The sequence below is a fragment of the Oncorhynchus masou genome, chromosome 25 (assembly GCF_036934945.1).
Source record: "Oncorhynchus masou masou isolate Uvic2021 chromosome 25, UVic_Omas_1.1, whole genome shotgun sequence".
Classification (NCBI taxonomy): domain Eukaryota; kingdom Metazoa; phylum Chordata; class Actinopteri; order Salmoniformes; family Salmonidae; genus Oncorhynchus; species Oncorhynchus masou.
The window spans coordinates 48,192,848-48,219,806 of NC_088236.1; the positions used below are offsets into that span (position 1 = coordinate 48,192,848).

Consider the following 26,959-nt stretch of genomic DNA (forward strand, 5'->3'; position numbering starts at 1 on the left):
AGCGAAATGCTTGTGCTTCTAGTTCCGACAATGCAGTAATAACCAACAAGTAATCTAACTAACAATTCCTAAACTACTGTCTTATACACAGTGTAAGGGGATAACGAATATGTACATAAGGATATATGAATGAGTGATGGTACAGAGCAGCATAGGCAAGATACAGTAGATGGTATCGAGTACAGTATATACATATGAGATGAGTATGTAAACAAAGTGGCATAGTTAAAGTGGCTAGTGATACATGTATTACATAAGGATGCAGTCAATGATATAGAGTACAGTATATACGTATGCATATGAGATGAATAATGTAGGGTAAGTAACATTATATAAGGTAGCATTGTTTAAAGTGGCTAGTGATATATTTACATCATTTCCCATCAATTCCCATTATTAAAGTGGCTGGAGTTGAGTCAGTGTCAGTGTGTTGGCAGCAGCCACTCAATGTTAGTGGTGGCTGTTTAACAGTCTGATGGCCTTGAGATAGAAGCTGTTTTTCAGTCTCTCGGTCCCAGCTTTGATGCACCTGTACTGACCTCGCCTTCTGGATGATAGCGGGGTGAACAGGCAGTGGCTCGGGTGGTTGATGTCCTTGATAATCTTTATGGCCTTCCTGTAACATCGGGTGGTGTAGGTGTCCTGGAGGGCAGGTAGTTTGCCCCCGGTGATGCGTTGTGCAGACCTCACTACCCTCTGGAGAGCCTTACGGTTGAGGGCGGAGCAGTTGCCGTACCAGGCGGTGATACAGCCCGCCAGGATGCTCTCGATTGTGCATCTGTAGAAGTTTGTGAGTGCTTTTGGTGACAAGCCAAATTTTTTGAGCCTCCTGAGGTTGAAGAGGCGCTGCTGCGCCTTCTTCACGATGCTGTCTGTGTGAGTGGACCAATTCAGTTTGTCTGTGATGTGTATGCCAAGGAACTTAAAACTTGCTACTCTCTCCACTACTGTTCCATCGATGTGGATAGGGGGGTGTTCCCTCTGCTGTTTCCTGAAGTCCACAATCATCTCCTTAGTTTTGTTGATGTTGAGTGTGAGGTTATTTTCCTGACACCACACTCCGAGGGCCCTCACCTCCTCCCTGTAGGCCGTCTCGTCGTTGTTGGTAATCAAGCCTACCACTGTTGTGTCGTCCGCAAACTTGATGATTGAGTTGGAGGCGTGCGTGGCCACGCAGTCGTGGGTGAACAGGGAGTACAGGAGAGGGCTCAGAACGCACCCTTGTGGTGCCCCAGTGTTGAGGATCAGCGGTGAGGAGATGTTGTTACCTACCCTCACCACCTGGGGGCGGCCCGTCAGGAAGTCCAGTACCCAGTTGCACAGGGCGGGGTCGAGACCCAGGGTCTCGAGCTTGATGACGAGCTTGGAGGGTACTATGGTGTTGAATGCCGAGCTGTAGTCGATGAACAGCATTCTCACATAGGTATTCCTCTTGTCCAGATGGGTTAGGGCAGTGTGCAGTGTGGTTGAGATTGCATCGTCTGTGGACCTATTTGAGCGGTAAGCAAATTGGAGTGGGTCTAGGGTGTCAGGTAGGGTGGAGGTGATATGGTCCTTGACTAGTCTCTCAAAGCACTTCATGATGACGGAAGTGAGTGCTACGGGCGGTAGTCGTTTAGCTCAGTTACCTTAGCTTTCTTGGGAACAGGAACAATGGTGGCCCTCTTGAAGCATGTGGGAACAGCAGACTAGTATAGGGATTGATTGAATATGTCCTTAAACACACCAGCCAGCTGGTCTGCGCATGCTCTGAGGGCGCGGCTGGGGATGCCGTCTGGGCCTGCAGCCTTGCGAGGGTTAACACGTTTAAATGTTTTACTCACCTCGGCTGCAGTGAAGGAGAGACCGCATTTTTCCGTTGCAGGCAGTGTCAGTGGCACTGTATTGTCCTCAAAGCGGGCAAAAAAGTTATTTAGTCTGCCTGGGAGCAAGACATCCTGGTCCGTGACTGGGCTGGATTTCTTCCTGTAGTCCGTGATTGACTGTAGAGCCTGCCACATGCCTCTTGTGTCTGAGCCGTTGAATTGGGATTCTACTTTGTCTCTGTACTGACGCTTAGCTTGTTTGATAGCCTTACAGAGGGAATAGCTGCATTGTTTGTATTCAGTCATGTTACCAGACACCTTGCCCTGATTGAAAGCAGTGGTTTGCGCTTTCAGTTTCACGCGAATGCTGCCATCAATCCAAGGTTTCTGGTTAGGGAATGTTTTAATCGTTGCTATGGGAACGACATCTTCAACGCACATTCTAATGAACTCGCACACCGAATCAGCGTATTCGTCAATGTTGTTATCTGACGCAATACGAAACATGTCCCAGTCCACGTGATGGAAGCAGTCTTGGAGTGTGGAGTCAGCTTGGTCGGACCAGCGTTGGACAGACCTCAGCGTGGGAGCTTCTTTTTTTAGCTTTTGTCTGTAGGCAGGTATCAGCAAAATGGAGTCGTGGTCAGCTTTTCCGAAAGGGGGGCGTGGCAGGGCCTTATATGCGTCGCGGAAGTAAGAGTAACAGTGATCCAAGGTTTTTCCGCCCCTGGTTGCGCAATCGATATGCTGATAAAATTTAGGGAGTCTTGTTTTCAGATTAGCCTTGTTAAAATCCCCAACAACAATGAATGCAGCCTCCGGATAAATGGTTTCCAGTTTGCAAAGAGTTAAATAAAGTTCGTTCAGAGCCATCGATGTGTCTGCTTGGGGGGGGATATTTACGGCTGTGATTATAATCGAAGCGAATTCTCTTGGTAGATAATGCGGTCTACATTTGATTGTGAGGAATTCTAAATCAGGTGAACAGAAGGATTTGAGTTCCTGTATGTTACTTTCATCGCACCATGCCTCGTTAGCCATAAGGCATACACCCCCACCCCTCTTCTTACCAGAAAGGTGTTTGTTTCTGTCGGCGCGATGCGTGGGGAAACCCGTTGGCTGCACCGCTTCGGATAGCGTCTCTCCAGTGAGCCATGTTTCCGTGAAGCACAGAACATTACAGTCTCTGATGTCCCTCTGGAATGCTACCCTTGCTCGGATTTCATCAACCTTGTTGTCAAGAGACTGGACATTGGCAAGAAGAATGCTAGGAAGTGGGGCACGATGTGCCCGTCTCCGTAGTCTGACCAGAAGACCGCCACGTTTCCCTCTTTTTCGGAGTCGTTTTTTGGGTCGCTGCATGCGATCCATTCCGTTGTCCTGTTTGTAAGGCAGAACACAGGATCCGCGTCGCAAAAAACATATTCTTGGTCGTACTGATGGTGAGTTGACGCTGATCTTATATACAGTAGTTCTTCTCGACTGTATGTAATGAAACCTAAGATGACCTGGGGTACTAATGTAAGAAATAACACGTAAAAAAACAAAAAACTGCATAGTTTCCTAGGAACGCGAAGCGAGGCGGCCATCTCTGTCGGCGCCGGAAGTAGATTGTCATGATGTGTGTTTTGTCCTATATTTTATTAAAAAGTGAAATGGCCCCAGATTATCCTGCCCTGGATTTTTCCATGGGTTAACACAGATATAATTTTCATTCTCTATTGAGTTTTCAGTGGAGGCTGGTGGTAGTAGCTATAGGAAGGCGGGATCATTGTATTGGCTGGAATGGAATAAATTGAATGTTATAAAACACAATATTTTTGAATCCTTTCCATTTATTCCATTTCAGCCACCAGCCTCCTCTGAGTTAGATACTGATTATGCAATAGTAAATAAAATATCTATTTCACCAGCAATTATTTCACCAACAATTTATAATAATGGCTGAAATGTCATTAATGAATTGTTAAGAATTCACAATTAATTTCACTGCCATTGGTACTTTTTCTTTCTTTTTTCTTTTTTTCCTGTCTGATATCAGCTGATGTACGAAGGGCTATATAAATAAATTTGATTTGAATTTGATTTGATTTAGGTCCGTACTTTTAGTTTGAAGGTGTTGCTGGAACGTCACCCGGAACTGATCACCACGATATTGCTAATGTTGCTGGTGTCACATCAGTCAATTTCCTTCCTGAAAGTTTGTAGCTTGTTGCACGCATTCAAAATGAGAGAGAAAGCAACGGGCTTTTGGGCATGCAGGTACATTTTAAATACATATTTATTATTATTTACCGAGGTTGGTTTTAGTTATTATAAATGTTTCTCAACGCATATGGGTTATGCTACGTCACATTTTTGGTACGTCGTCGTGCTACGTGTGCTCATCCAACAAAATAACAGAGAAGTAAGTATGTTGTCAAGAGCCGTGTCAAATTTGGTCTTGTTTCTGTAGTGCTCAAAACATCAATCGTTGGAATAAGTGGCATAAAGAATATGGTGGCTTGCTTGTCGTTAGTTGTTCAGAAAGTATTTTCGGGAAAGGTTGATAACGAACTCCAAATGTGTTTTACTGTTGATAGCTATCTAGTGTACTTTTCTGGATGACATTTAAAGAGCTGTCCTCTCCATCACTGAGGCGAGGACTGGTTGCCACTACTTTGGGTTACTTCTTGCAAACCATTTTGATAGCTAACTAGCATACTTGTTCTCAGAAAGACTACCACGTTAGACCACGAACTGGATTTATTTATTTAGTTAGTAAAACAGCCAACCTTGCTGAATGTTGATGTAATACTGTTTTTACTGAAACACAATACCAGAAACATTACACCAGGGCACGTTCAGTGCAGTTCTGTAACGTTATAGTTATGTAGAACTCACATCCCTCTGACATGTTGAATAAGGAATCATGTCTATTTGTAACATTTGCCTAATGAACATGTCGTTTGGGTAAATGGAAATGTTGCTGTCTGAACTCCAGGGTCGCATTCAGAAGGGTGAAATGTAGTGAACTATGCAGATAGACATGGCATTTAAAAAACTCAGCTGGCACAATTCGTACTTGTCAGGCATACATTTGCTTGCTAGACATGCATTTTCTTCTACATTATGTTTATCTGAACGCTCTACAAGATGTTGCCCTGTTGAACAAAATTTTGCAACGGTGAAAACTACTGAAGAACCAAGCAGCACAAAATATACTACACCCATCCTCCGGTTGCTCAGAGGGTGGTTGTATACTGTGCTACTGCACAAGCCTGTCAATTTCTTTAAATAGGTCACTTGCTGCTTGGGGTCACATACAGATCAGTGACACACAAAGATCACACTTGGTATCTGATCCAAACTTAATATCCCTTGGGTTGGCTTGGACTGGCTAATCAGCGTCCTCCCAAAAACTATGGGTGGGCTAAGGCTGGATTTTCTCTCCACTAGAAGTAGACTACTCCGTAGAGGCTCCACAGCCTCTGTGAATTCACTACGCAGAGGGCTCCTCTGCTTTGATGAAATGTGAAATTTCTAGGCCTAATTATGCAAGCAACAGTGATATTTCACTAAGGAGAATGCTTGGTGGAGTGCAACCCATTTTTATTTTTTTTGTCACATACACTGGATAAGTACAGTGGAATATGTTGTTTTACAGGGTCAGCCATAGAAGTACGGTGCCCCTTGAGCAAATGGGAGTTAAATGCTTGCTCATCGACAGGTTTGTCACCTTTGTCGGCACGGGAATTCGCAACCACGTTTTGGGATACTAGCCCAACGCCACTAGGCTATCCATGGTTGCATGCCACATCATCGACTGACACATTTCTATAACATTATGCAGTTAGCTGATACTTAAAATACCTATTTAGGTGTTGTAAGATCTGTCTGGTGTCAGCAACGTTTAAGCATAGGAACCCCAGTCTTAGCTAGAAAACTCAAGTTGGCAAATGCTACACTTTGGATTACATTTGGTCTTCTGATTGGTTGAAGGTGAACTGACATGACGTGAACGCGACATTAAACTAACTGACTATTTTTGTAAAAAATCTGAGTGATAATCAGTTTGGATACCAGGCTATACCAGACCCACCAAACATGAGCAAATATACAGTGCATTTGGAAAGCATTTAGACCCCTTGACTTTTTCCACTATTTTTTACTTCAAACTTATTTTTCTTAGAACTGCATTGTTGGTTAATTAAGGGCGTGTAAGTAAGCATTTCACTATAAGGTCTACAGTACACCTGTTGTAAACTGGTCACCTCTGTATACCTGTCGCAAGACCCACTGGTTGATGCTTATTTATAAAACCCTCTTAGTCTCACTCCCCCTATCTGAGATATCTACTGCAGCCCTCATCCTCCACATACAACACTGTTCTGCCAGTCACACTCTGTTAAAGGTTCCCAAAGCACACACATCCCTGGGTCGCTCCTCTTTTCAGTTCGCTGCGGCTGGATGGAGCTGCAACAAACAACTGGACAGTTTTATCCCAATCTCTTTATTCAAAGACTCAATCACGGACTCTCTCTTACTGACAGTTGTGTCTGCTTTGCGTGATGTATTGTTGTCTCTACCTTGTTGCCCGTTGTGCTGTTGTCTGTGCCCAAATAATGTTTGTACCATGTTTTATGGTGCTACCATGTTGCATTTCTACCATGTTGTCATGTTGTTGCTACCATGCTGTGTTTTCATGTGTTGCTGACATGCTGTGTTGACTTAGGTCTCTCTTTATGTAGTGTTGTTGTGTTTTGTCCTAATATAAATTGTCCTGATCCCCGCAGAAGGCCTTCTGACTTGCCTAGTTAAATAACATAACATTTGGCTCATGTGACAAATAAAAAATGTGATTTGATTTGAAGAGGTGGGCCTTTAAAATTAAAGATCAGTGGTCACACCCCTCCACACTTGGTATCTAATCTGAATATCCCTTGGGTTGGCTTGGACTGGCTAATCAGTGTTCTCTCAAAAACTATGGATGGGCTGAGGCTGGATTTGCACTCCACTAAAAGTAGACTACTCTGTATAGGCTCCACAACCTCTTTGTGAATTCACCACACACTGCACAGAGGGCTCCACATGGAGATTTCAATGCATGGCAGAATTTGTAGGCCTAAGAAAAGTGGAAAGGGTTGTTTTTCAGGGTCAGCCATAAAGTACGATTCCCCTTGAGCAAATGGGGGTTAAATGCCTTGCTCATCGACAGGTTTTTCACCTTTGTCGGCTCAGGAATTCGAAACGGGGAACTTTCGGGTTACTGGCCCAACACCACTAGGCTACCAATGGTTGCATGCCACATCATCGACTGACACATTTCTATAACATATCATGCAGTTAGCTGATACTTAAAATACCTATTTAGGTGTTGTAAGATCTGTCTGGCATCAGCAACATTTAAGCATAGGAACCCTAATCTTCGCTAGAAAACTCAAGGTGTCAAATGCTACCCTTTGGATTACATTTGGTCATCTGATTGGTTGAAGGTGAACTGACATGACGTGAATGCTGCATTAGGCTAAGTGACAATTTTCTTTCTGAATTCTATGTTAGCGCGACTCCTAATTTGATCTTGCTAGTTATCTAAGTAAGTGGCTGAATTAAAAAGTTGGACAGGGCATCATAAATATGGTGGACAGGGCATCGTATTGGGTTAGCTTTCTGCAGTGTTTGAGAAGTCAATGTCCTTTGGATGAGGTCTGTTCAGCTGTCACTGCTATCTTGATTTCCTTGTTTTTTTTCTTCCGTGTCTGCTCCTCCCCTCCCCCTCTTCTCCAAGCAGAGCAGTATTTGTATCTATTAGGCCTATAGGCTACTCATCTGAAAGCTCACACATTTCACTGTAGCCTAACCAATAACCGAAAGGTCAACATATTTCTTATATGGCAATGTTGCTTCACTTGTAGCCTAGGCCAGGCTGCTTCATGTTTAATTATAGAATATCTGTAGGCCGACTTGAAGCACAATTTCTGCCGACCTTTTAGGCTTGTTGAGCAATTACAAAAAGCAATATCATCATATCCTATTTTTAGGTCAAGTTGATATTTTCCATAATAGCTTTATTCATTCTTGCTCACAGTTTACGCAACCTGAAGAAATGCAGAACTGACAAACGTTTCATACAAAATAACAAGAAAACAATTTACACATGGCAAACATGATACAAACACTTAATTACATAATAGGCTACAGCACATTTCTTGTCTTGATGGGAAATCTGTATTTAAAAATGAAAAAAAGATTACAATAGATTTGAGCTACAGTGAACTCTTTTTAGCTTATTTTCTGTAATAATTTTCAGCACGGGACAGCTCCTGTAAGACAGTTAAGTTCCACTTTGTAACAAGTACACTGTGTGGTGTTTTGGGAAATGGGTGTGACATCGTCAGACATTGACTATTAACGATGCATCGTAAAAAATAATGTGTAAGGGCCTCCCTCCCGGGTGGCGCAGTGGTCTAGGGGCCTCCCGGGTGGTGCAGTGGCACTGCATTGCAGGGCTAGCTGTGCCACCAGAGACCCAGGCTCTGTCGCAGCCGGCCGTGACCGGGTTTAATGAGGGTTTGGCCGGTAGGGATATCATTGTCTCGTCGGGCCGGGCGCAGTGCACGCTAACCAGGTGCACGGTGCTCGCCAGGTGCACGGTGTTTCCTCCGACACATTGGTGTGTGCGGCTGGCTTCCGGGTTGGATGCGCGGTGTGTTAAAGAAGCAGTGCGGCTTGGTTGGGTTGTTTCGGAGGACGCATGACTTTCGACCTTCGTCCCTCCCGAGCCCGTACGGGCGATGAGACAAGATAGTAGACTACTAACTACTAACAATTGGATACCACGAAATTGGGGAGAAAAGGGGGTAAAATAATAATAATGTCTAGAATAACACCCAAACATGCAAAGGAGGATATTGTACCTATTCAGGACATGTAACCATGAAGAGAATGACATTCATAATTATGAAATTTCTGATCAGGGATTTTGATGGATTTTGTTTGGAGTCTGTCATGGAATTATAACTAAAAGAAAACAGTTGCGCTAATCAGTCAGTTAAACAAATGTGAAGGTATTGGTGTCATGTCTCCTAAAACTGTGCACACCGTTATTGCTATATATTTTTTTTGTTTGTTCATTTTTTTGTTGTTGTCTATATTTTAATTACACCTCGCAAACACGTGCACTGCGCCCGGCCTGCCAAAGGAGTCGCTAGTGCGCGATTGGACTAGGACATACCTGCCGGCCAAACCCTCCCCTAACCCGGATGACACTGGGCGCCGCCCCCAGGCACGGCCGACTGCAACAGAGCCTGGACTCGAACCCAGACTCTATAGTGGGTTCGATGCAGTGCCTTAGACCACTGCGCCACTTGACAGGTGTACACCGTTAAAATTCCTTTGAGGTACAGTACATCCGGAAAGTATTCAGACTCATTTTTCCACATTTTGTTACATTACAGCCTTGTTCTAAAATGTAATACGTTATTTTATTCCTCAATTTACACATAATACCCCATAATGACAAAGAAAACACACATCTTTGCCAATTTATTACAAATAAAACACTAAAATACTTTATTTACATACACTAACATTCAAAAGTTTGGGGTCACTTAGAAAGGAAAATCTGAAAAATAAGCTTTTTTGTGCTTATTTCTGGGATCATTTTATTATAGCTCATGAAACCAACACTTTTTACATGTTGCGTTTTATATTTTCGTTAAGTATACATAAGTATTCACACCCAAGTCAATACATGTTCGAATAACCTCTTGGCAGCACTCACTGCTATACTATATATACAAAAGTAGGCGGACACCCCTTCAAATTTGTGGATTTGGCTATTTCAGCCACACCTGTTGCTGGCAGGTGTATACATTGAGCACACAACCATGCAATCTCCATAGACACACACTGGCAGTAGAATGGTCTTACTGAAGAGCTGTGACTTTAAACGTGGCACCGCCATAGGATACCACCTTTCCAACAAGTCAGTTCGTCAAATTTTGTCCTGCGAGAGCTTCCCCGGTCAACTGTAAGTGCTGTTATTGTGAAGTGGAAACGACTAGGTGCAACAACGGCTCAGCCGCGAAGTGGTAGGCCACACAAGCTCAGCACTCGGCGGTCCTTTTCTGTAAAGCGTGTAGCGCGTAAAAATCTGTCTGTCCTTGGTTGCAACACTCAATACCGAGTTCCAAACTGCCTTTGGAAGCAATGTAAGCACAATAACTGTTTGCTTCATGAAATAGACTGGCAGCTGCACACAAGCCTTATATCACCATGCGCAATGCCAAGCATCAGCTGGAGTGATGTAAAGCTCGCTGCCATTGGACTCTGGAGCAGTGGAAAAGCGTTCTCTGGAGTGATGAAGCGCTCTACACCAATTGGCAGTCCAATGGACTCATTTGGGTTTGGCGGAAGGCAGGGGAACGCTACCTTGGTGGAGGAGGAATAATGGCCTGGGGCTGTTTTTCATGGTTTGGGCTTGTACCCTTAGTTTCAGAGAGGGGTATGATTTATTTCAGCTTTTTTTTCATCACATTCCCAGTGGGTTAGAAGTTTACATACACTCAATTAGTATTTGGTAGCATTGCCTTCAAATTGTTTAACTTGGGTCAAACGTTTCGGGTAGCCTTCCACAAGCTTCCCACAATAAGTTGTGTGAATTTTGGCCCATTCCTCCTGACAGAGCTGGTGTAACTGAGTCAGGTTTGTTGACCTTGCTCGCACACACTTTTTCAGTTCTGCCCACACATTTTCTATGGGATTGTGGTCAGGGCTTTGTGATGGCCACTCCAATACCTTGACTTTGTTGTCCTGATGGCCAAACAGTTCTAGTTTTGTTTCATCAGACCAGAGGACATTTCTCCAAAAAGTACGATCTTTGTCCCCATGTGCAGTTGCAAACCGTAGTCTGGCTTTTTTATGGTGGTTTTGGAGCTGTGGCTTCTTCCTTGCTGAGCGGCCTTTCAGGTTATGTGGATATAGGACTTGTTTTTACTGTGGATACAGATACTTTTGTACCTGTTTCCTCCAGCATCTTCACAAGGTCCTTAACTGTTGTTCTGGGATTGATTTGCGCTTTTCCCACCAAAGTACGTTCATTTCTAGGAGACAGACGGCATCTCCTTCCTGAGTGGTATGACTGCTGCGTGGTCCCATGGTATTTATACTTGCGTACTATTGTTTCTACAGAATAACGTGGTACCTTCAGGCGTTTGGAAATTGCTTCCAAGGATGAACCAGATTCTTTTTCTAAGGTCTTGGCTGATTTCTTTTGATTTTCCTATGATGTCATGTGGAAAAATTACTTGTCATGCACAAAGTAATGTCCTAACCGACTTGCCAAAACTATAGTTTGTTAACCATAAATTTGTGGAGTGGTTGAAAAACGAGTTTTAATGACTCCAACCTAAGTGTATGTAAACTTCCGACTTCAACTGCATTCTATGGCCACAATGCATCAAGCTGTTCTATATTAGGTGCGAGTGCTTCCCAAATTGCGGCCTTCCCGACTTTAAGTGCTTGTTATAACTTAATCCACAGCCAGTTTGAGAAGCTATTGATCCTCTGTTGCTAAATTATGCTCTCTGGTGTAGTAATTTGAGTTATGTTATTTATTTCTGTTTAGACACGAGTAATCTAATTTTGTGGGAAATATTTTTTTGATCTAATTTTGCCCAAATTATTTTAATTTATCATTGGCTCCAGGACCTCTACTTCACGCTGCTATGGGTAAATCCATTTTAGTTCTATCACTTTTGATTTGAACAAAACCATCAGTACATATTTGCCCGTCGTAGAAGTGCTCAGAAAGTGACTTTTTGGACCTGAATGCCAGAACATTCGCGGTCCTCAATGTTGACCCATTTTACATACCCCACTGTACTATGAGACATCCATACATTCATCAATGGAAAAGAGAAACGGTTGAGAGTTGATATCATTTAAAAGCTTATAAACAGGCTTGTCAAACTATTGTATCATTTTCCACATAAAAATGTTTTTAATAAAAGTATGTAATTTGTTTAACCTTTTTAAAGTCAATTAGTGCCTATTTTACATCATCTCAGGTTTTTGTGTTGCCATCAGCTGAGACAACATGCTCATGTTTAATAAATATAAAAAATGTCAACATTCAAGATGGTTGGAGTGCCACACTTCGGATAATGTTTTATTGAATGGAATATCTGTTAAATTATACTGTCAATCCTCCATAGGAAACCTATGGAAATATAGATAAATTGTCATGTATATTCTATTAACTTGACATTCAATGGTAGGTGGACCGGCAGTCATCTTTGTGGTAGTAATTAGAAGTAAAAATGTACATTTAAATAGCAATGGTTATATCAAGATAATCCATCCACCTGACAGGTGTGGCATATCAAGAAGCTGATTAAACAGCAGGATCATTACACAGGTAAACCTTGTGCTGGGGACAATAAAAGACCACTCTAAAATGTGCAGTTTTGTCATGAAACACAATGCCACAGATGTCAAGTTTTTTAAATGAGTGTGCAGTTGGTTGTTGACTGTTGGAATGTCCACCAGAGCTGTTGTCAGATAATTGAATGTTAATTCCTCGATTTGGAGAATTTGTCAGTACGTCTCACTGTTCTCACAACCGCAGACCAAGTGTTACCACGCCAGCCCAGGACCTCTACATCCGGCTTCTTCACTTGCGGGGTCATCTGAGACCAGCCACCCTGACAGCTGCTGAAACTGGGTTTGCACAACCAAATAATTTCTGCACAAATTGTCAGAAACCGTCTCAGGGAAGCTAATATGGCTGCTTGTCGTCCTCACCAGGGTCTTGACCTGACTGCAGTTTGGCGTCGTATCCGATTTCGGTGGGCAATTGCTCACCTTCGATGGCCACTGGCACGCTGGAGAAATGTGCTCTTCAGGGATTAATCCCGGTTTCATCTGTACTGGGCAGATGGCAGACAGCTTGTATGCCGTCGAGTGGGCCAGCGATTTGCTGATGTCAATGTTGTGAACAGAGTGCCCCATAGTTGCGCTGTGGTTATGAGCAGGCATAAGCTATAGGCAACGAACAAATTGCATTTTATCGATGGCAATTTGAATGCAGAGAGATACTGTGATGAGATCATGAGGCCCATTGTTGTGCCATTCATCTGCCACCATCACCTCATGTTTCACAAAGATAATGCACGGCCCCTCTCGCATGGATCTGTACACAATTCCTGGAAGCTGAAAATGTCCCAGTTCTTCCATGGTCTGCATACTCACCAGACATGTCACCCATTTAAGCATGTTTTAGATGCTCTACAGCGTGTTCCAGTTCCCGACAATATTCAGCAACTTTGCACATTGATTGAAGAGGAGTGGGATAACATTCCACAGGCCACAATCCACAGCCAGATCAACTATATGCGAAGGAGATGTGTCGTGTTGCATGAGACAAATGGTGGTCACACCAGATACTGACTGGTTTTCTTATCCACGCCCCTACTTTTTAAAAGCTATCTGTAACCAACAGGTGCATATCTGTATTCCTTGTAATGTGAAATCCATAGATTAGGGCTTAATTTATTTATTTCGATTGACTGATTTCCTTATGAACTGTAACTCGGTAAAATCTTTGAAATTGTTGCATGTTGCGTTTTTATTTTGTTTGCGTTTATATTTCAGTGTAAATCCAGGAAATAGTTTGAGTTCCTTCTGTGCGTCTAAAGTATAGCTACATTGTGTTGGGCTGAGCTTGCATTGTTGTGTGTAAAGCATGTTGAAGGACTGGGGATTAAAACAAAGAGTAGACTTTATGGCTCCTCTGCCAAAGAGGAATCAACTATACTGGTAATGTACCCAGAAGCTGCTAGAGAGGTAAAGAAATGCTCCAGTTGCCAATACAATATACTCCACTAGTAGCCTATACTATATTTTACGACCACTTTAGATTATTGCTTTGTATGGACAAAGAGTTGACACAGAGAACTGAACACAGCCTACGTATCCCATCCCTTTCCCACATAGCCTACACCAATATGATGTTGTTGCTGTATGTGGACTTCAAGCTGGCTGGTGTGCACTTCAGCTTCCTCTCTGGCTCAGGGTATTGAACTGTATGGGAGCTGGCTCCCACAGTTTCCAGGCTAGTCTAGGGGTAGGGTTTCTGTTGGAGCTGGTTGCCAGGCCCGGGCAGGGCAGGGTTTCCTGTTCCTGAGATTGCTGCCCAAGCAGAACTGGCCGCTAGAGTTATCTTTTGTCTCAGTGAGTCTGCCACCTGGGTTCCCTCCCTCAGAGACCCAGGCCATTTTGTGGCTTTTACATACTTCTCTGTGTGCCCAGTTTGTCAGTGTTTTCTTCTTCCCTGAAATCTCCTTGTATTCAAACACCAAATTAGCACAATCAACAACAGCATTTTGGATTGGATTCAAGTTATCGTGTGATAACGGGGGATTGACTACTTTAACAGTTACTTATGTAGCCAAAGAATAGAGGGGGGTTTCTCTTGCTAAAAACAGCCTTAGTAAAACGGTCAACTTTCTCTGTGTCATGGTATGTTCAAGGTGAGTGTTTGTCATCTGCCCGGGATAAACTCTTTACTGGGCCCACTGCAGCAGGCTTGAGGATGTAAACAAGTCAGTGAGGGCTCTTTTGTCTTCTCCATGCCCTAAAGTAACCGCCGTTCCCACCAGGGCTAACAAGAAACACTGTGTAGTGTGTGTGTGTGTGTGTGTGTGTGAGCACAGATATGACCTCAGATATCTAAATAGGTCCACACTGCAAGAGGGCATCCACTAGGGCTGATAATATCACATGACACTGCTGTGTATGTGTAGGGATGTCTCTGCTCTGCCTCTAGTAAAACATGATGGCACAGTGAGTATGGACTGTTGATTACCCAGGCAGGAGGGTTTGGGTAGTGTCACTGGGCACACGGCTGAGCCCAAAGAGAATGTGGGGGACTGAGACCGCCTAGGCCAGGGCAAGGCAGGCACACTGGAGGAGAGGAAGTGTTTGTTGCAGTGCTGGAGGCTGCTGAGTCATGACTGAGCTGGCTACGCTGATAGAAACGGTGATCTAGGGGCCAGCGACAGGGGTGGGAGTGCCAGCAGGAGCATGCGTACAGGGGTTTTGGGTGGGGAGGAAGGGTAGTGGGGCATTGATGGTTGGTGACGCAATATATCTGGATGCTACCTATGCCTCTGACACACATTGAAGTGACGCCTCAGACTCCTATGCATTATATATAGTAAGCCAAAACAGAAAAAAGTGGGGCACTCAGTCCAATTTAGGTTAGAGATTTCAGTCCAAGATACCGCACTGTTTTCCCCCCCCCCCTCCATGCATGGCTGGGACACTCCCCCTGATTCTGTGGTTTCTGTGATCTGTTGAGAAAGGTTCGCCCCCACTTCTTCTAGTAGACCTTACTCTGCTGCGAAGGTATGTAACGAGGAAATTATTGTTTAATACACCATGAAAGAGCATAATTCCAGCATTGGGTTGTGTTGCTTTTTGATGTTGGGAGCCATGTTGAAAAACAAACCCTAGTCAGAGATTGTATTTTGAAAAAAATTCCATTCTCAGACGGGTCATTGAATGTCTCTATTTTGGTGAGATGGATGCGTCAGTCCATTGACCCATTACTTAAAGGAAGCGTTCAATGATTTGTTTAATTTCCTTATTCCGGTTAAAATGTGTATGAGAGTAGAAAGCTGAGGTTTGATCACTGCACCCATTGGTAAGGAAACTGGTATGTTATCTCATTTGATTGAAAAAATGCCACAGCATGTGACCTTACGGTTATTGAAGGCAGTTGGAGACTTAGACGTTAGACTTATTTCCACAAAAGCAATGAATTCTGGCCAAAATTATACAATATCACAATTAAGCTCAGAATGTTGACGTTTCATAGGCCTTGGTCTTCTGTCTCGAGGGAGGGAGAGGCCACAGATGACTGCCTAGTGTGTGTATTGGCAACAGTAGTCCACAACATGGGCTCTCGTCTTGAAAAAGGAGAAGCCTCAGCTGTTTGCAGCATCCATTGAGAAATGCTAAAGCCAACTTCCTCTATCTGCACTTCATTCACTGTCACATTACTGTATTGGCTCCATTATTGTGGCCTTCTTCCTCTGTAAAGCATATGAAACTGATTTGGACTTAATCTAATCAGGTTTTATTGTCCCTCCTTTTTAGTAAGTCAGGTAAAAAAAAATGTATTGAACCTTTTATTTAACTAGGCAAGCCAGTTAAGAACAAATTCTTATTTAAAATGACGGCCTACACCGCCCAAACCCGGACGACGCTGGGCCAATTGTGCACCGCCCTATGGGACTCCCAATCACAGCCGGTTGTGATACAGCCTGGAATCGAACCAGGGTGTCTGTAGTGACCCCTCTAACACTGAGATGCAGTGCCTTAGACCGCTGCGCCACTCTGGAGTTGAGGTGTAATGAAGTTGTTCTCAAGGTAGGCTAGCAGGATACTTTTTCCTTATTATGCTTGCTGAAAGCAAGAACACTAGACATCTCACCCTCTTTATTATTTGCATTTCAATGGTCATAGAGGTAAATAGACTTACTTTGCTACAACAATTACTTCAAGACTAGCAAGCACACACTTTTTCTTTTTTTAAGGATATATGCTTTAATAGTTTGACTGAGGCTACTATAATCATCCAGTAACTTTTTCCTCTGGTTGCTCTTCAGATTCATCAGAATCTTCTTTATGAAAGTGTGTGTGTGTTTTCCCAATGAATCAATGACATTTTTGGGTGCAGCAGATACTTAATCTGTAAATAAATTGAATTAATTGTATGGTATATAAAATCAGAAATCTGCTCTCCTTTTCCAAATGTCCGACTATATGTTGTGTATCATACTCTTCCCTTAGACTTCCGAAGGTCTTGGATTTTGGGTGCACAGAGGTCCTTAATGATAGTTGAAGGTTTTAAGTTTGATTTGAATAGGCCTTGGATCTATATCAATAGATTTTTTTCAAATGTAAGTGAATGTATTAAAATGGCCCTTATTAATAATACATCTCTTCCCTCCCCTGTCCCCCCAACACCTTTTTAATTTGTAGTGATTCTCAGCTGTGCTGGTTACTGCAATGAATGGTGACACTATCCATCAGGCGACAACCACAGCTTCCATTGCAGCACCGTGTGGCTGGAGGGAATTCTGCGAGTTGCATGCCATAGCCACAGCCCGGAAACTAGCCAACCACTACCGTAACTTTGCCAGGGAGCGGCCACAGCATGATGTCATCCCACCGGACAGCTTCTCCAAGCAGTTCAGCGAGCTGTTCCAGCAGCACTTCCACAGCGAGGTGGCCGAAAAGATCCCTACATTGGCCCCTTCACCCATGATGGGCCAGCTCCGCATCACCTCCTCCTCCAGCGTGCAAGACTACCGGGAGGCGGGCCAGCCTGGCGCCCCGGCCCTGCTCACCGTGCTGGACCCAAAGCCGAAGCACGGGGTGGTGGAGCAGCCCCTCCAGTGCTCATCAGCCAACCAAGGGGTGCGAGCTCGAGCCCGGAGCCACAGCCAGGAGGAGGTGTCTGTGTCAGAGCGGCGGCCTGTGTCTGAATGGTACACTCCCACCTCACCCTCCTCCGCTGCTGCTGATGTCACACACTTCTCTGTCAGCCAGATCAGGCAGAGCGTGCGCTGTCTTCTTAAGGAGCCCCTGCCCCCACCTCAAGACCTGCTGTCGAGAGGGCCGGGGGACAGGGGAATAGGAGGGACTCTGGACGAAGTGGCGGCCTTATCGTTGTCAGCGTTGACTGTGAACCCCTCCCCCGAGACCACTGCCTCGTCCATGGCGGTCCACCTCCTAGACCGTCTGGCCAGCAGGTTTGGCAGTAGGCAGAGTGTGAAGCGCGGGCCGCAGGCTGCGGGCAGCTGCAAAGAGGGGCAGCTGAGGTACCTGGTGGTTGACGACACTATCTCGGACACGCAGCATCGCTGGGAGCGCTGCCGCCTACTGGTGAGGAAGATCAGAGACGGCCGAGCAGGAGAGCGGTTCCAGCTGGAGCTCTATGACCCCCCCAAGGTAAAGACCCCTGCTGAACTGGGCTCTCCCCTCCTACTATCACATTAATCTGTCTCTCTCTGATGGGATTTCATTTCATTAAACTGGGCTTCACCTATTATTGGCAATTGCTGCTGCAAGAGCACTGATAATTTGGAAGTGATGTTTAGGTTGCTCTACCTAAACTGGCTGTCAAATACAGGTGAACTAAAGCTTGACATAAACATTTCAGTTCAGCTGGCATGGTCCTTCTCTGAGCAGTAACCATATTGGGCTCACATCGAGTGTTAACTTTGTAACTACAATAGATGTAGTACCCTAAGGGGTACTATAGACACACACATTAAGCACATTGCTTATATTTACAACAGCAATATAGCCTACCTAGCTGGCATGAAAATAAACCGCGGGGAAAAGTGTCCTCCATTTGCTATTTAAGTGCGTAGATGACATCCCGCTGACCCGGTTTCGATACAGGTGCATGATAATGGTCCATTCTAAATCAAAACAACTTTCACACATAAACTCAGCAAAAAAAAAGTGCCCTCACTGTCAACTGCATTTATTTTCAGCAAACTTAACATGTGTAAGTATGAACATAACAAGATGCATAAACTGAACAAGTTTCACAGACACGTGACTAACTGAAATTGAATAATGTGTCCCTGAACAAAGGGTCAAAAGTAACAGTCAGTATATAGTATGGCCACCAGCTGCATTAAGTACTGCAGTGCATCTTCTCCTCATGGACTGTACCAGATTTGCCAGTTCTTGCTGTGAGATGTTACCCCACTCTTTCACCAAGGCACCTGCAAGTTCCCGGAAATTTCTGGGGGGAATGGCTCTAGCCCTCACCCTCCTATCCAACAGGTCCCAGACGTGCTCAATGGGATTGAGATACGGGCTCTTCGCTGGCTGTGGTAGAGCACTGACATTTACGCACAGAACGAGTAGTATGGCTGGTGGCCTTGTCATGCTGGAGGGTCATGTCAGGATGAGCCTGCAGGAAAGGTACCATATGTGGGAGGAGGATGTCTTCCCTGTAACGCACAGTGTTGAGATTGCCTGCAATGACAGCAAGCTCAGTCCGATGATGCTGTGACACACCGCCCCAGACCATGAAGGACCCTTCACCTCCAAATCGATCCTGCTTCAGAGTACAGACCTCGGTGTAACGCTCATTCCTTCGACGATAAACGCAAATCCAACCATCACCCCTGGTGAGACAAAACCATGACTCGTCAGTGAAGAACACTTTTTGCCAGTCCTGTCTGGTCCAGCGACGGTGGGTTTGTGACGGTGGGTTTGCGCTCGTAGGCGACGTTGTTGCCGGTGATGTCTGGTGAGGACCTGCCTTACAACAGGCCTACAAGCCCTCAGTCCAGCCTCTCTCAGGCTATTGTGGACAGGCTGAACACTGATGGAGAGAGTGTGCGTTCCTGGTGTAACTCGGGCAGTTGTTGTTGCCATCCTGTCCCGCATGTGTGATGTTCAGATGTACTGATCCTGTACAGGTGTTGTTACATGTGGTCTGCCACTGCGAGGATGATCAGCTGTCCGTCCTGTCTCCCTGTAGCGCTGTCTTAGGTGTCTCACTGTACGGACATTGCAATTTATTGCCCTGGCCATGTCTGCAGTCCTCATGCTTCCTTGCAGCATGCCTAAAGCACGTTCACGCAGATGAGCAGGGACCCTGGGCATCTTTCTTTTGGTGTTTGTCAGTAGAAAGGCCTCTGTAGTGTCTTAAGTTTTCAAAACGCGGCAGGGTAGCCTAGTGAGCCTATATATGGGGCGGCAGGGTAGCCTAGTGGTTAGAGCGTTGGACTAGTGACCGGAAGGTTGCAAGCTCAAACCCCCGAGCTGACAAGGTACAAATCTGTCGTTCTGCCTCTGAACAGGCAGTTGACCCACTGTTCCTAGGCCGTCATTGAAAATAAGAATTTGTTCTTAACTGACTTGCCTGGTTAAATAAAGGTAAAAAGAAGAAAAACTGTGACCTTAGTGTCTTAACGACCGTTCCACAGGTGCATGTTCATTAATACAATGAAGATCTGAGAAGTTATTTGGATATTTACGAATTATCTTTGAGAGGTTCCTGAAAAGGGACGTTTCTTTTTTTTGCTGAGTTTATATTATTTAGTATATGTAAAGACAAGATTAAATCACGAATAGTCTAATGGGTGACAATATTATCAGTTGTGAAATACATATTATCACTTGCATAAGAAACAAAGCCTTTTTCTGCGACCTATTTCTGATCATAGTCGCACACCCTATGTAGCTTTTGATACAAATATTATTTAAACAAAAGTCGATAACTGATTGAAACTCATTAATCCGCCTTACAAGGGGTGTAGAGCCTAAGTGGCATACATATGCAGTGCGTGAGTTTCAAGTTTGTGGAAGATAATTTTCACCATATAAATGCATCTTCAAACTAAAAGCATTACATGCATAATTGCATTTGCGGTCACTTTTGACAATGGTGTTTTGTGCTAATGGAACATTTTGTGCTTATAGCCTACTAACCATGTGTGCATTGCTGCGATTATAATGTGAATAAATAGCCTAATAGTTTATAAACATTTTAAGCTAAACGTTCTGATCTGTTGCGTCAGCCACATTGCTTGAAAAAGTTTTTTTGATGCTAGTGGTTGTATTAATTTGGGATCTATGGATCTATCGCATCCCACAACTGTCCCAGACTATATTTAGAATAGAATAGGTTTACCTTTTTGTACTATGGGGGATAGTAGATTGACATACAGTGCTTCGAAAGTATTCAGATCTCTGAACTTTTTCCACATTTTATGTTACAGCCTTATTCTTAAATTGATTTAAATGTTTTTCCTCATCAATCTACACAAATACCCCAGAATTATGAAGCAAAAACAGGTTTTATACATTTTTGATTAATTTATTTAAAAAAATAAACGGATACCTTATTTACATAAGAATTTAGACCCTTTGCTATGAGACTCGAAATTGCATGCTGTTTCCATTGATCATCCTTGAGATGTTTAGTCCACCTGTGGTAAATTCAATTGATTGGACATGATTTGGAAAGGCACACACCTGTCTATATACAGTTGAAGTTGGAAGTTTACATACACTTAGGTTGGACTCATTAAAAGTCGTTTTTCAACCACTCCACAAATTTCTTGTTAATAAACTATTGTTTTGGCAAGTCTGGTAGGACATCTACTTTGTGCATGACACAAGTAATCTTTCCAACAATTGTTTATGGACAGATTATTTCACTTTTAATTCACTATCACTATTCCATTGGGTCAGAAGTTTACATACACTAAGTTGACTTTGCTTTTAAACAGCTTGGAAAATTCCAGAACCATGATGTCATGGCCTTAGAAGCTTCTGATAGGCTCATTGACATCATTTGAGTCAATTGGAGGTATACCTGCGGATGTATTTCAAGGCCTACCTTCAAACTCGGCGCCTCTTCAATTGACTTCATGGGAAAATCAAAAGAAATATTACTGCCATGTATGAGAAACGCATTTCAGTATATAGTTTCTAAGAGAATCTTCGCTACAACACATCATTTTCAAGATGTCAACAATTGCTTCAGTGAAAGTCTGAAGAATACATCTCAGAACAATTACACAATGTGGTGAATTCACGATCTTCTGAAGCGAATATACGGTGCATCTATAACCATCACATCTAGATTTTATGGATGTTACGGATATCAATACGCTATAAAAAGGAAACCTTGATAGAAGGTTAGCTTTACAGAGAAAGTTTCAAGATGATCTGATGTAAGGTGCATTTTTGACAAAACCTTTTCCTAAAAATACTTTATGAATGTTACATTGCTTGTCCCAGTTGTTTCAATAACATCTCATCTTCATAACTAACACTGGGGGACAGTGTGGAAAAACAAGTTCTGTGAGCCCTTTCTAAAAGCCATGAAATGTGATTGACTGAAAATACTTTTTTGAGACTTGACATCCTACTCTGTAACGGTATAAATTCCTACAATTTGCCAACTGAACATTTCAAATAAAGTCTGAACTCTAACAAAAATACCTTTTTTTTAAAGATACATTTGACCATGATTTCATTCAAAAACTTTATTTGTGGATGCTCAGGTTGACTTTCCCACTGTATTGCCATAATGGAAAATACTTTTTATACTACCAAACCTCATCGGCCATCTGTTTTTTGTTAGGGCCTATACTTCAAACTCACAAAGCAACATGCAGCGTTAATTTCAGTCACACTGCATACCACAACTAAGAATCTGAAAATGTAGCCTAAGCCAGTGAAAACAGTCACTCAATTAGACGCCCTCAAGAGTTACAGGAAACGTAATGAGTGATGAAAAAGACATGCTTTAGTACTCAGAATAACCCTCTCTGCCTTCTTGTTCTTTTTAATCAAAGTTAAAGCTACGCAAATTTGTACTGTCTTAGGCTATCAGTATGCACACCAGTGAGTTTCTTGTTGAGGCCTAGTCACTACATCGTTATGGAACTAGGAATGTGAAGTGACTCAAACTTTGCATGAAATAGTGGGAATTGTTCCACAATTTGCTATTGGGGAAATGTTTTTCTGCATTTTATTATAGTAGTTATATAATGCTGCAATGATCCATTATTGGGATGTAATGTAATATAGACTTATTTCCATATGCTTATGTTCTTATGATATTATATGAAATGATATTGCAATCTAGGCCTAGACTATTTGGTAAAAAAAAAATATATCAATTTGAAGAGAATAGATAACCAAACTAGGGATGCAAAATTCTGTCAATGTTGGTTCAGACGAACCAACCCTCATTAACTAATCAATAAACTGTATTTCCCCCCCCCTCAAACAGTAAAATGCTATGCATACATACAAGGAACTGACATTTTTCATTAAAAGCTTAATGAAAACATGGAATAATGGCAAGCCTATTGTCTTAAAGGCTATAGCCTATTATTGAACATGCAAATGCTGTAATGAAATCTCATCGACGGGGCTATAGTGGAGCAGGTTGAAAGCTTAAAGTTCCTTGGTGTCCACATCACCAACAACCTAACATGGTCCAAGCACACCAAGAAAGTCGTGAAGAGGGCACGGCAAAACCTATTCCCCCTCAGGAGACTTGGCATGGGTCCTCAGATCCTCAAAAGGTTCTACAGCTGCACCGTCGAGAGCATCCTGACGGGTTGCAGCACTGCCTGGTATGGTAACTATTCTGCCTCCGATCTCAAGACACTACAGGGGGTAGTGCATACGGGTAGTACATCACTGGGGCCAAACTTCCTGCCATCCAGGACCTCTATACCAGGCGGTGTCAGAGGAAGGCCCTAAAAATGGTCAAAGACTCCACACCCTAGTCATAGACTGTTCTCTCTGCTACCGCAAGGCTTGCGGTTCCCGGAGCACCAAGTCTAGGTCCAAGAGATTTCCAAACAGATTCTACCCCCAAGCCATGACTCCTGAACATCTAATCAAATGGCTACCCAGACTATTTGCATTGCCCCCCCCCCCACCCTTTAAGATGCTGCTGCTGCTGCTACTCTGTTATTATCTATGCATAGTCACTTTAATAACTCTACCTACATGTACACTTCTGTTCAAAACTTTGGGGTCACTTAGAAATGTCCTTGTTTTCCATGAAAACATACATAAAATGAGTTGCAAAATGAATAGGTATTACGATATTAACAAGGTCATAATTTTTTTTATTGAAATGATAATTGTGTTCTTCAAACTTTGCTTTTGTCAAAGTATCCTCTATTTGCAGCAATTACAGCCTTGCAGACCTTTGGCATTCTAGTTGTCAATTTGTTGAGGTAATCTGAAGATTTCACCCCATGCTTGTTGGATTGGCTTGATGAGCACTTCTTACGTACCATACTGTCTAGCTGCTCCCACAACAGCTCAATAGGGTTGAGATCCAGTGACTGCGATGGCCACTCCATTATAGACAGAATACCAGCTGACTGCTTCTTCCCTAAATAGTTATTGCATAGTTTGGAGCTGTGCTTTGGGTCCTGTTGTAGGAGGAAATTGGCTCCAATTAAGTTCTGTCCACAGGTTATGCCTGTGAGTGATGGCCTTCCTTTTTCATGATCCCTTTTACCCTGTACAAATCTTCCACTTTATCACCACCAAAGCACCCCATTGCCTCGACCATGCTTGACAGATGGTGTCAAGCACTCCTCCAGCATCTTCATTTTTTTCTGTCTCTCACAAATGTTATTCTTTGTGATCCGAACACCTTAAACTTAGCTTTGTCTGTCCATAACACTTCTTCCTCTGTCCAGTGTCAGTGTTCTTTTGCCCATCTTAATCTTTTCTTTTTATTGGCCAGTCTGAGATATGGCTTTTTCTTTGCAACTCTGCCTAGAAGGCCAGCATCTCGGAGTCACCTCTTCACTTTTGACATTTAGACGGATGTTTTGCTGGTACTATTTAATGAAGCTGCCAGTTGAGGACTTGTGAGGCATCTGTTTCTCAAACCAGACATTCCAATGTACTTGTCATCTTGCTCAGTTGTGCACCGGGGCCTCCCACTCATCTTTCTATTCTAATTAGAGCCTGTTTGCTCTGTTTCGTGAAGGGAGTAGTACACAGTGTTGTACAAGATCGTCAGTTTCTCACATGGGATAGCCTTCATTTCTCAGAACAAGAATAGACTGACGAGTTTCAGAAGAAAGTACTTTGTTTCTGGCCATTTTGAGCCTGTAATCGAACCCACAAATGCTGATGCTCCAGATACTCAATGAGTCTAAAGAAGGCCAGTTTTATTGCTTATTTAATCAGAACAACAGTATTCAGCTGTTCTAACATAATTGCAAAAGGGTGTTCTAATGAACAATTAGCATTTTTAAAATTATAAACTTAGATTAGCTAACACAACGTGCCATTGGACCACAGGAGTGATGGTTTCTGATAATGGGCCTCTATACGCCAAGGTAGATATTCCATTAAAAAGCAGCCGTTTCCAGCTACAATGGTCATTTACAACATTAACAATGTCAACACTGTATTTTTGATCAATGAGATGTTATTTTGGGGCGGCAGGTAGCCTAGTAGTTAGAGCGTTGTGCCAATAACCGAAAGTTTGGTGGATGGAATCTCTGAGCTGACAAGGTAAAAATCTGTCATTCTGCCCCTGAACAAGGCCATTAACCCACAGTTCCTAGGCCGTCATTGTAAATAAGAATTTGTTCTGCCTAGTTAAGCAATTTTTTCCCCATTCAAATTTGATTTTTCTTTCAAAAACAAGGACATTTCTAAGTGACCCCAAACTTTTGAACGGTAGTGTACATATTACCTCAATGACCTCGACTAACTGGTGCCCCGCACTTTATTATTATGTTTTTTGGGGGGGTATTTTTCTTAACTGCATTGTTGGTTAAGGGGTGGTAAGTAAGGTATACATACAGCTGTTGTATTTGGCGCATGTGCCAAATCAGATTTGATTTAATGAAGTAGCTAATAATAAAATGTCATTTTCAAGCACTTGCCAAAATGCAATTCGCGGGAAAACACCTTTCTAAACAGCACCCCTCATGCGAGCGGTTCCATATGTGACAGAGAAATTGCAAAAATTGCAGTTAAAAATTTAGAGGGGGAATCTAATAGCAACAACCAGGATGGATGTATAATATGATTAGGATTGTGCCTTTTGGCTTTTGGACAACAAAAGAAAGTTGATATGAAAACCAATAGAACAGGGGAGAAATGCTGGTTAACTTCTATAGGTTAGGGGGCAGCATTGGGAATTTTGGATGAAAAGCATGCCCAAATTAAACTGCCTGCTACTCAGCCATAAAAGCTAGAATATGCATATAATTAGTAGATTTGGATAGAAAACACTCTGAAGTTTCTAAAAATGTTTGAATGATGTCCGTGAGTATACCAGAACTCATATGGCGGGCAAAAACCTGAGAAAAAATCCATCCAGGAAGTGGGAAATCTGAGGTTTGTAGTTTTTCAACTCTTCACCTATCGAATACAGTGTCTATGGGGTCACATTGCACTTCCTAAGGCTTCCACTAGATGTCAACAGTCTTTATAACCTTGTTTGATGCTTCTACTGTGAAGTGGGGGTGAATGAGAAGGGAATGAGTCAGAGGTCTGCCAGAGAGCCACGCGCGTTCACGAGATAGTTAGCTTGAGTTCCATTGCATTTCTGAAGACAGGAATTCTCCGGTTGGAAAATTATTGAAGATCTGTTAAAAACATCCTAAAGATTGATTCTATACATCGTTTGACATGTTTCTACGGACTGTAACGGAACTTTTTGACTTTGTCTGCACCTAGTGATCGCTCATCATGAATTTGGATTACTGGGCTAAACGCGCAAACAAAAAGTAGGTATTTGGACATATGATGGACATTATCAAACAAAACATACATTTATTGTGGAACTGGGATTCCTGGGAGTGCATTCTGATGAAGATCATCAAAGGTAAGTGAATATTTATAATGCTATTTCTGACTAATGTTGACTCCAACATGGCGGATATCTGTTTGGGTTGTTTTGGTCTCTGAGCGCTGTACTCAGATTATTGCATGATGTGATTTTCTGTGAAGTTTAAAAAAAATCTGACAGTGGTTGCATTAAGGAGAAGTGGATCTAAAATTCCATGCATAACACTTTCAGCAATGTTTATTATGATTATTTCTGTAAATTGATGTGGCTCTCTGCAAAATTACCGAATGTTTTGGAACTGCTGAACATAACGCGCCAATGTAAACTCTGATTTTTGGATATAAATATGAACTTTACGGAACAAAACATACATGTATTGTGTAACATGAAGTCCTATGAGTGTCATCTGATGAAGATCATCAAAGGTTAGTGATTCATTTTTTTCTCTATTTCTGCTTTTTGTGACTCCTCTCTTTGGCTGGAAAAATGGCTGTGTTTTTCTTTGACTTGGTTCTGACCCAACATAATCGTTTGGTGTGCTTTCGTCGTAAAGCCTTTTTGAAATCGGACCCTGTGGCTGGATTCACAACAAGTGTACCTTTTAAAAGGGTGTAAAATACTTGTATGTTTGAGGAATTTTAATTATGGGATTTCTGTTGTTTTGAATTTGGCACCCTGCGATTTCACTGGCTTGACGAGCGTCTCACGTACCCTAGAGAGGTTAACGGCATGAGGAAGTCTATAAAATAATTGCCGCGAATTTCTACGGTTG

The 26,959-nt window shown here is 42.9% G+C and overlaps 1 protein-coding gene across 4 annotated transcripts in view; it reads left to right on the top strand.

The window, feature by feature from the left end:
• The first annotated feature begins 3,979 nt into the window (after positions 1-3,979).
• LOC135514426 (SH2B adapter protein 3-like) overlaps positions 3,980-26,959 on the top strand; it is a 55,044-nt gene continuing 32,064 nt past the window's right edge. For 2 of the 4 annotated variants that reach the window (XM_064937919.1, XM_064937922.1), the window contains exons 1-2: positions 3,980-4,067; positions 16,836-17,807. In XM_064937919.1, coding sequence (XP_064793991.1) covers positions 16,863-17,807 — 945 coding nt within the window. In that variant the 5' untranslated portion in view covers positions 3,980-4,067; positions 16,836-16,862. Of the gene's footprint in view, positions 4,068-4,121; positions 4,213-15,115; positions 16,221-16,835; positions 17,808-26,959 lie in introns of those variants that run through there. The other 2 variants (XM_064937920.1, XM_064937921.1) reach the window with 2 other exon arrangements.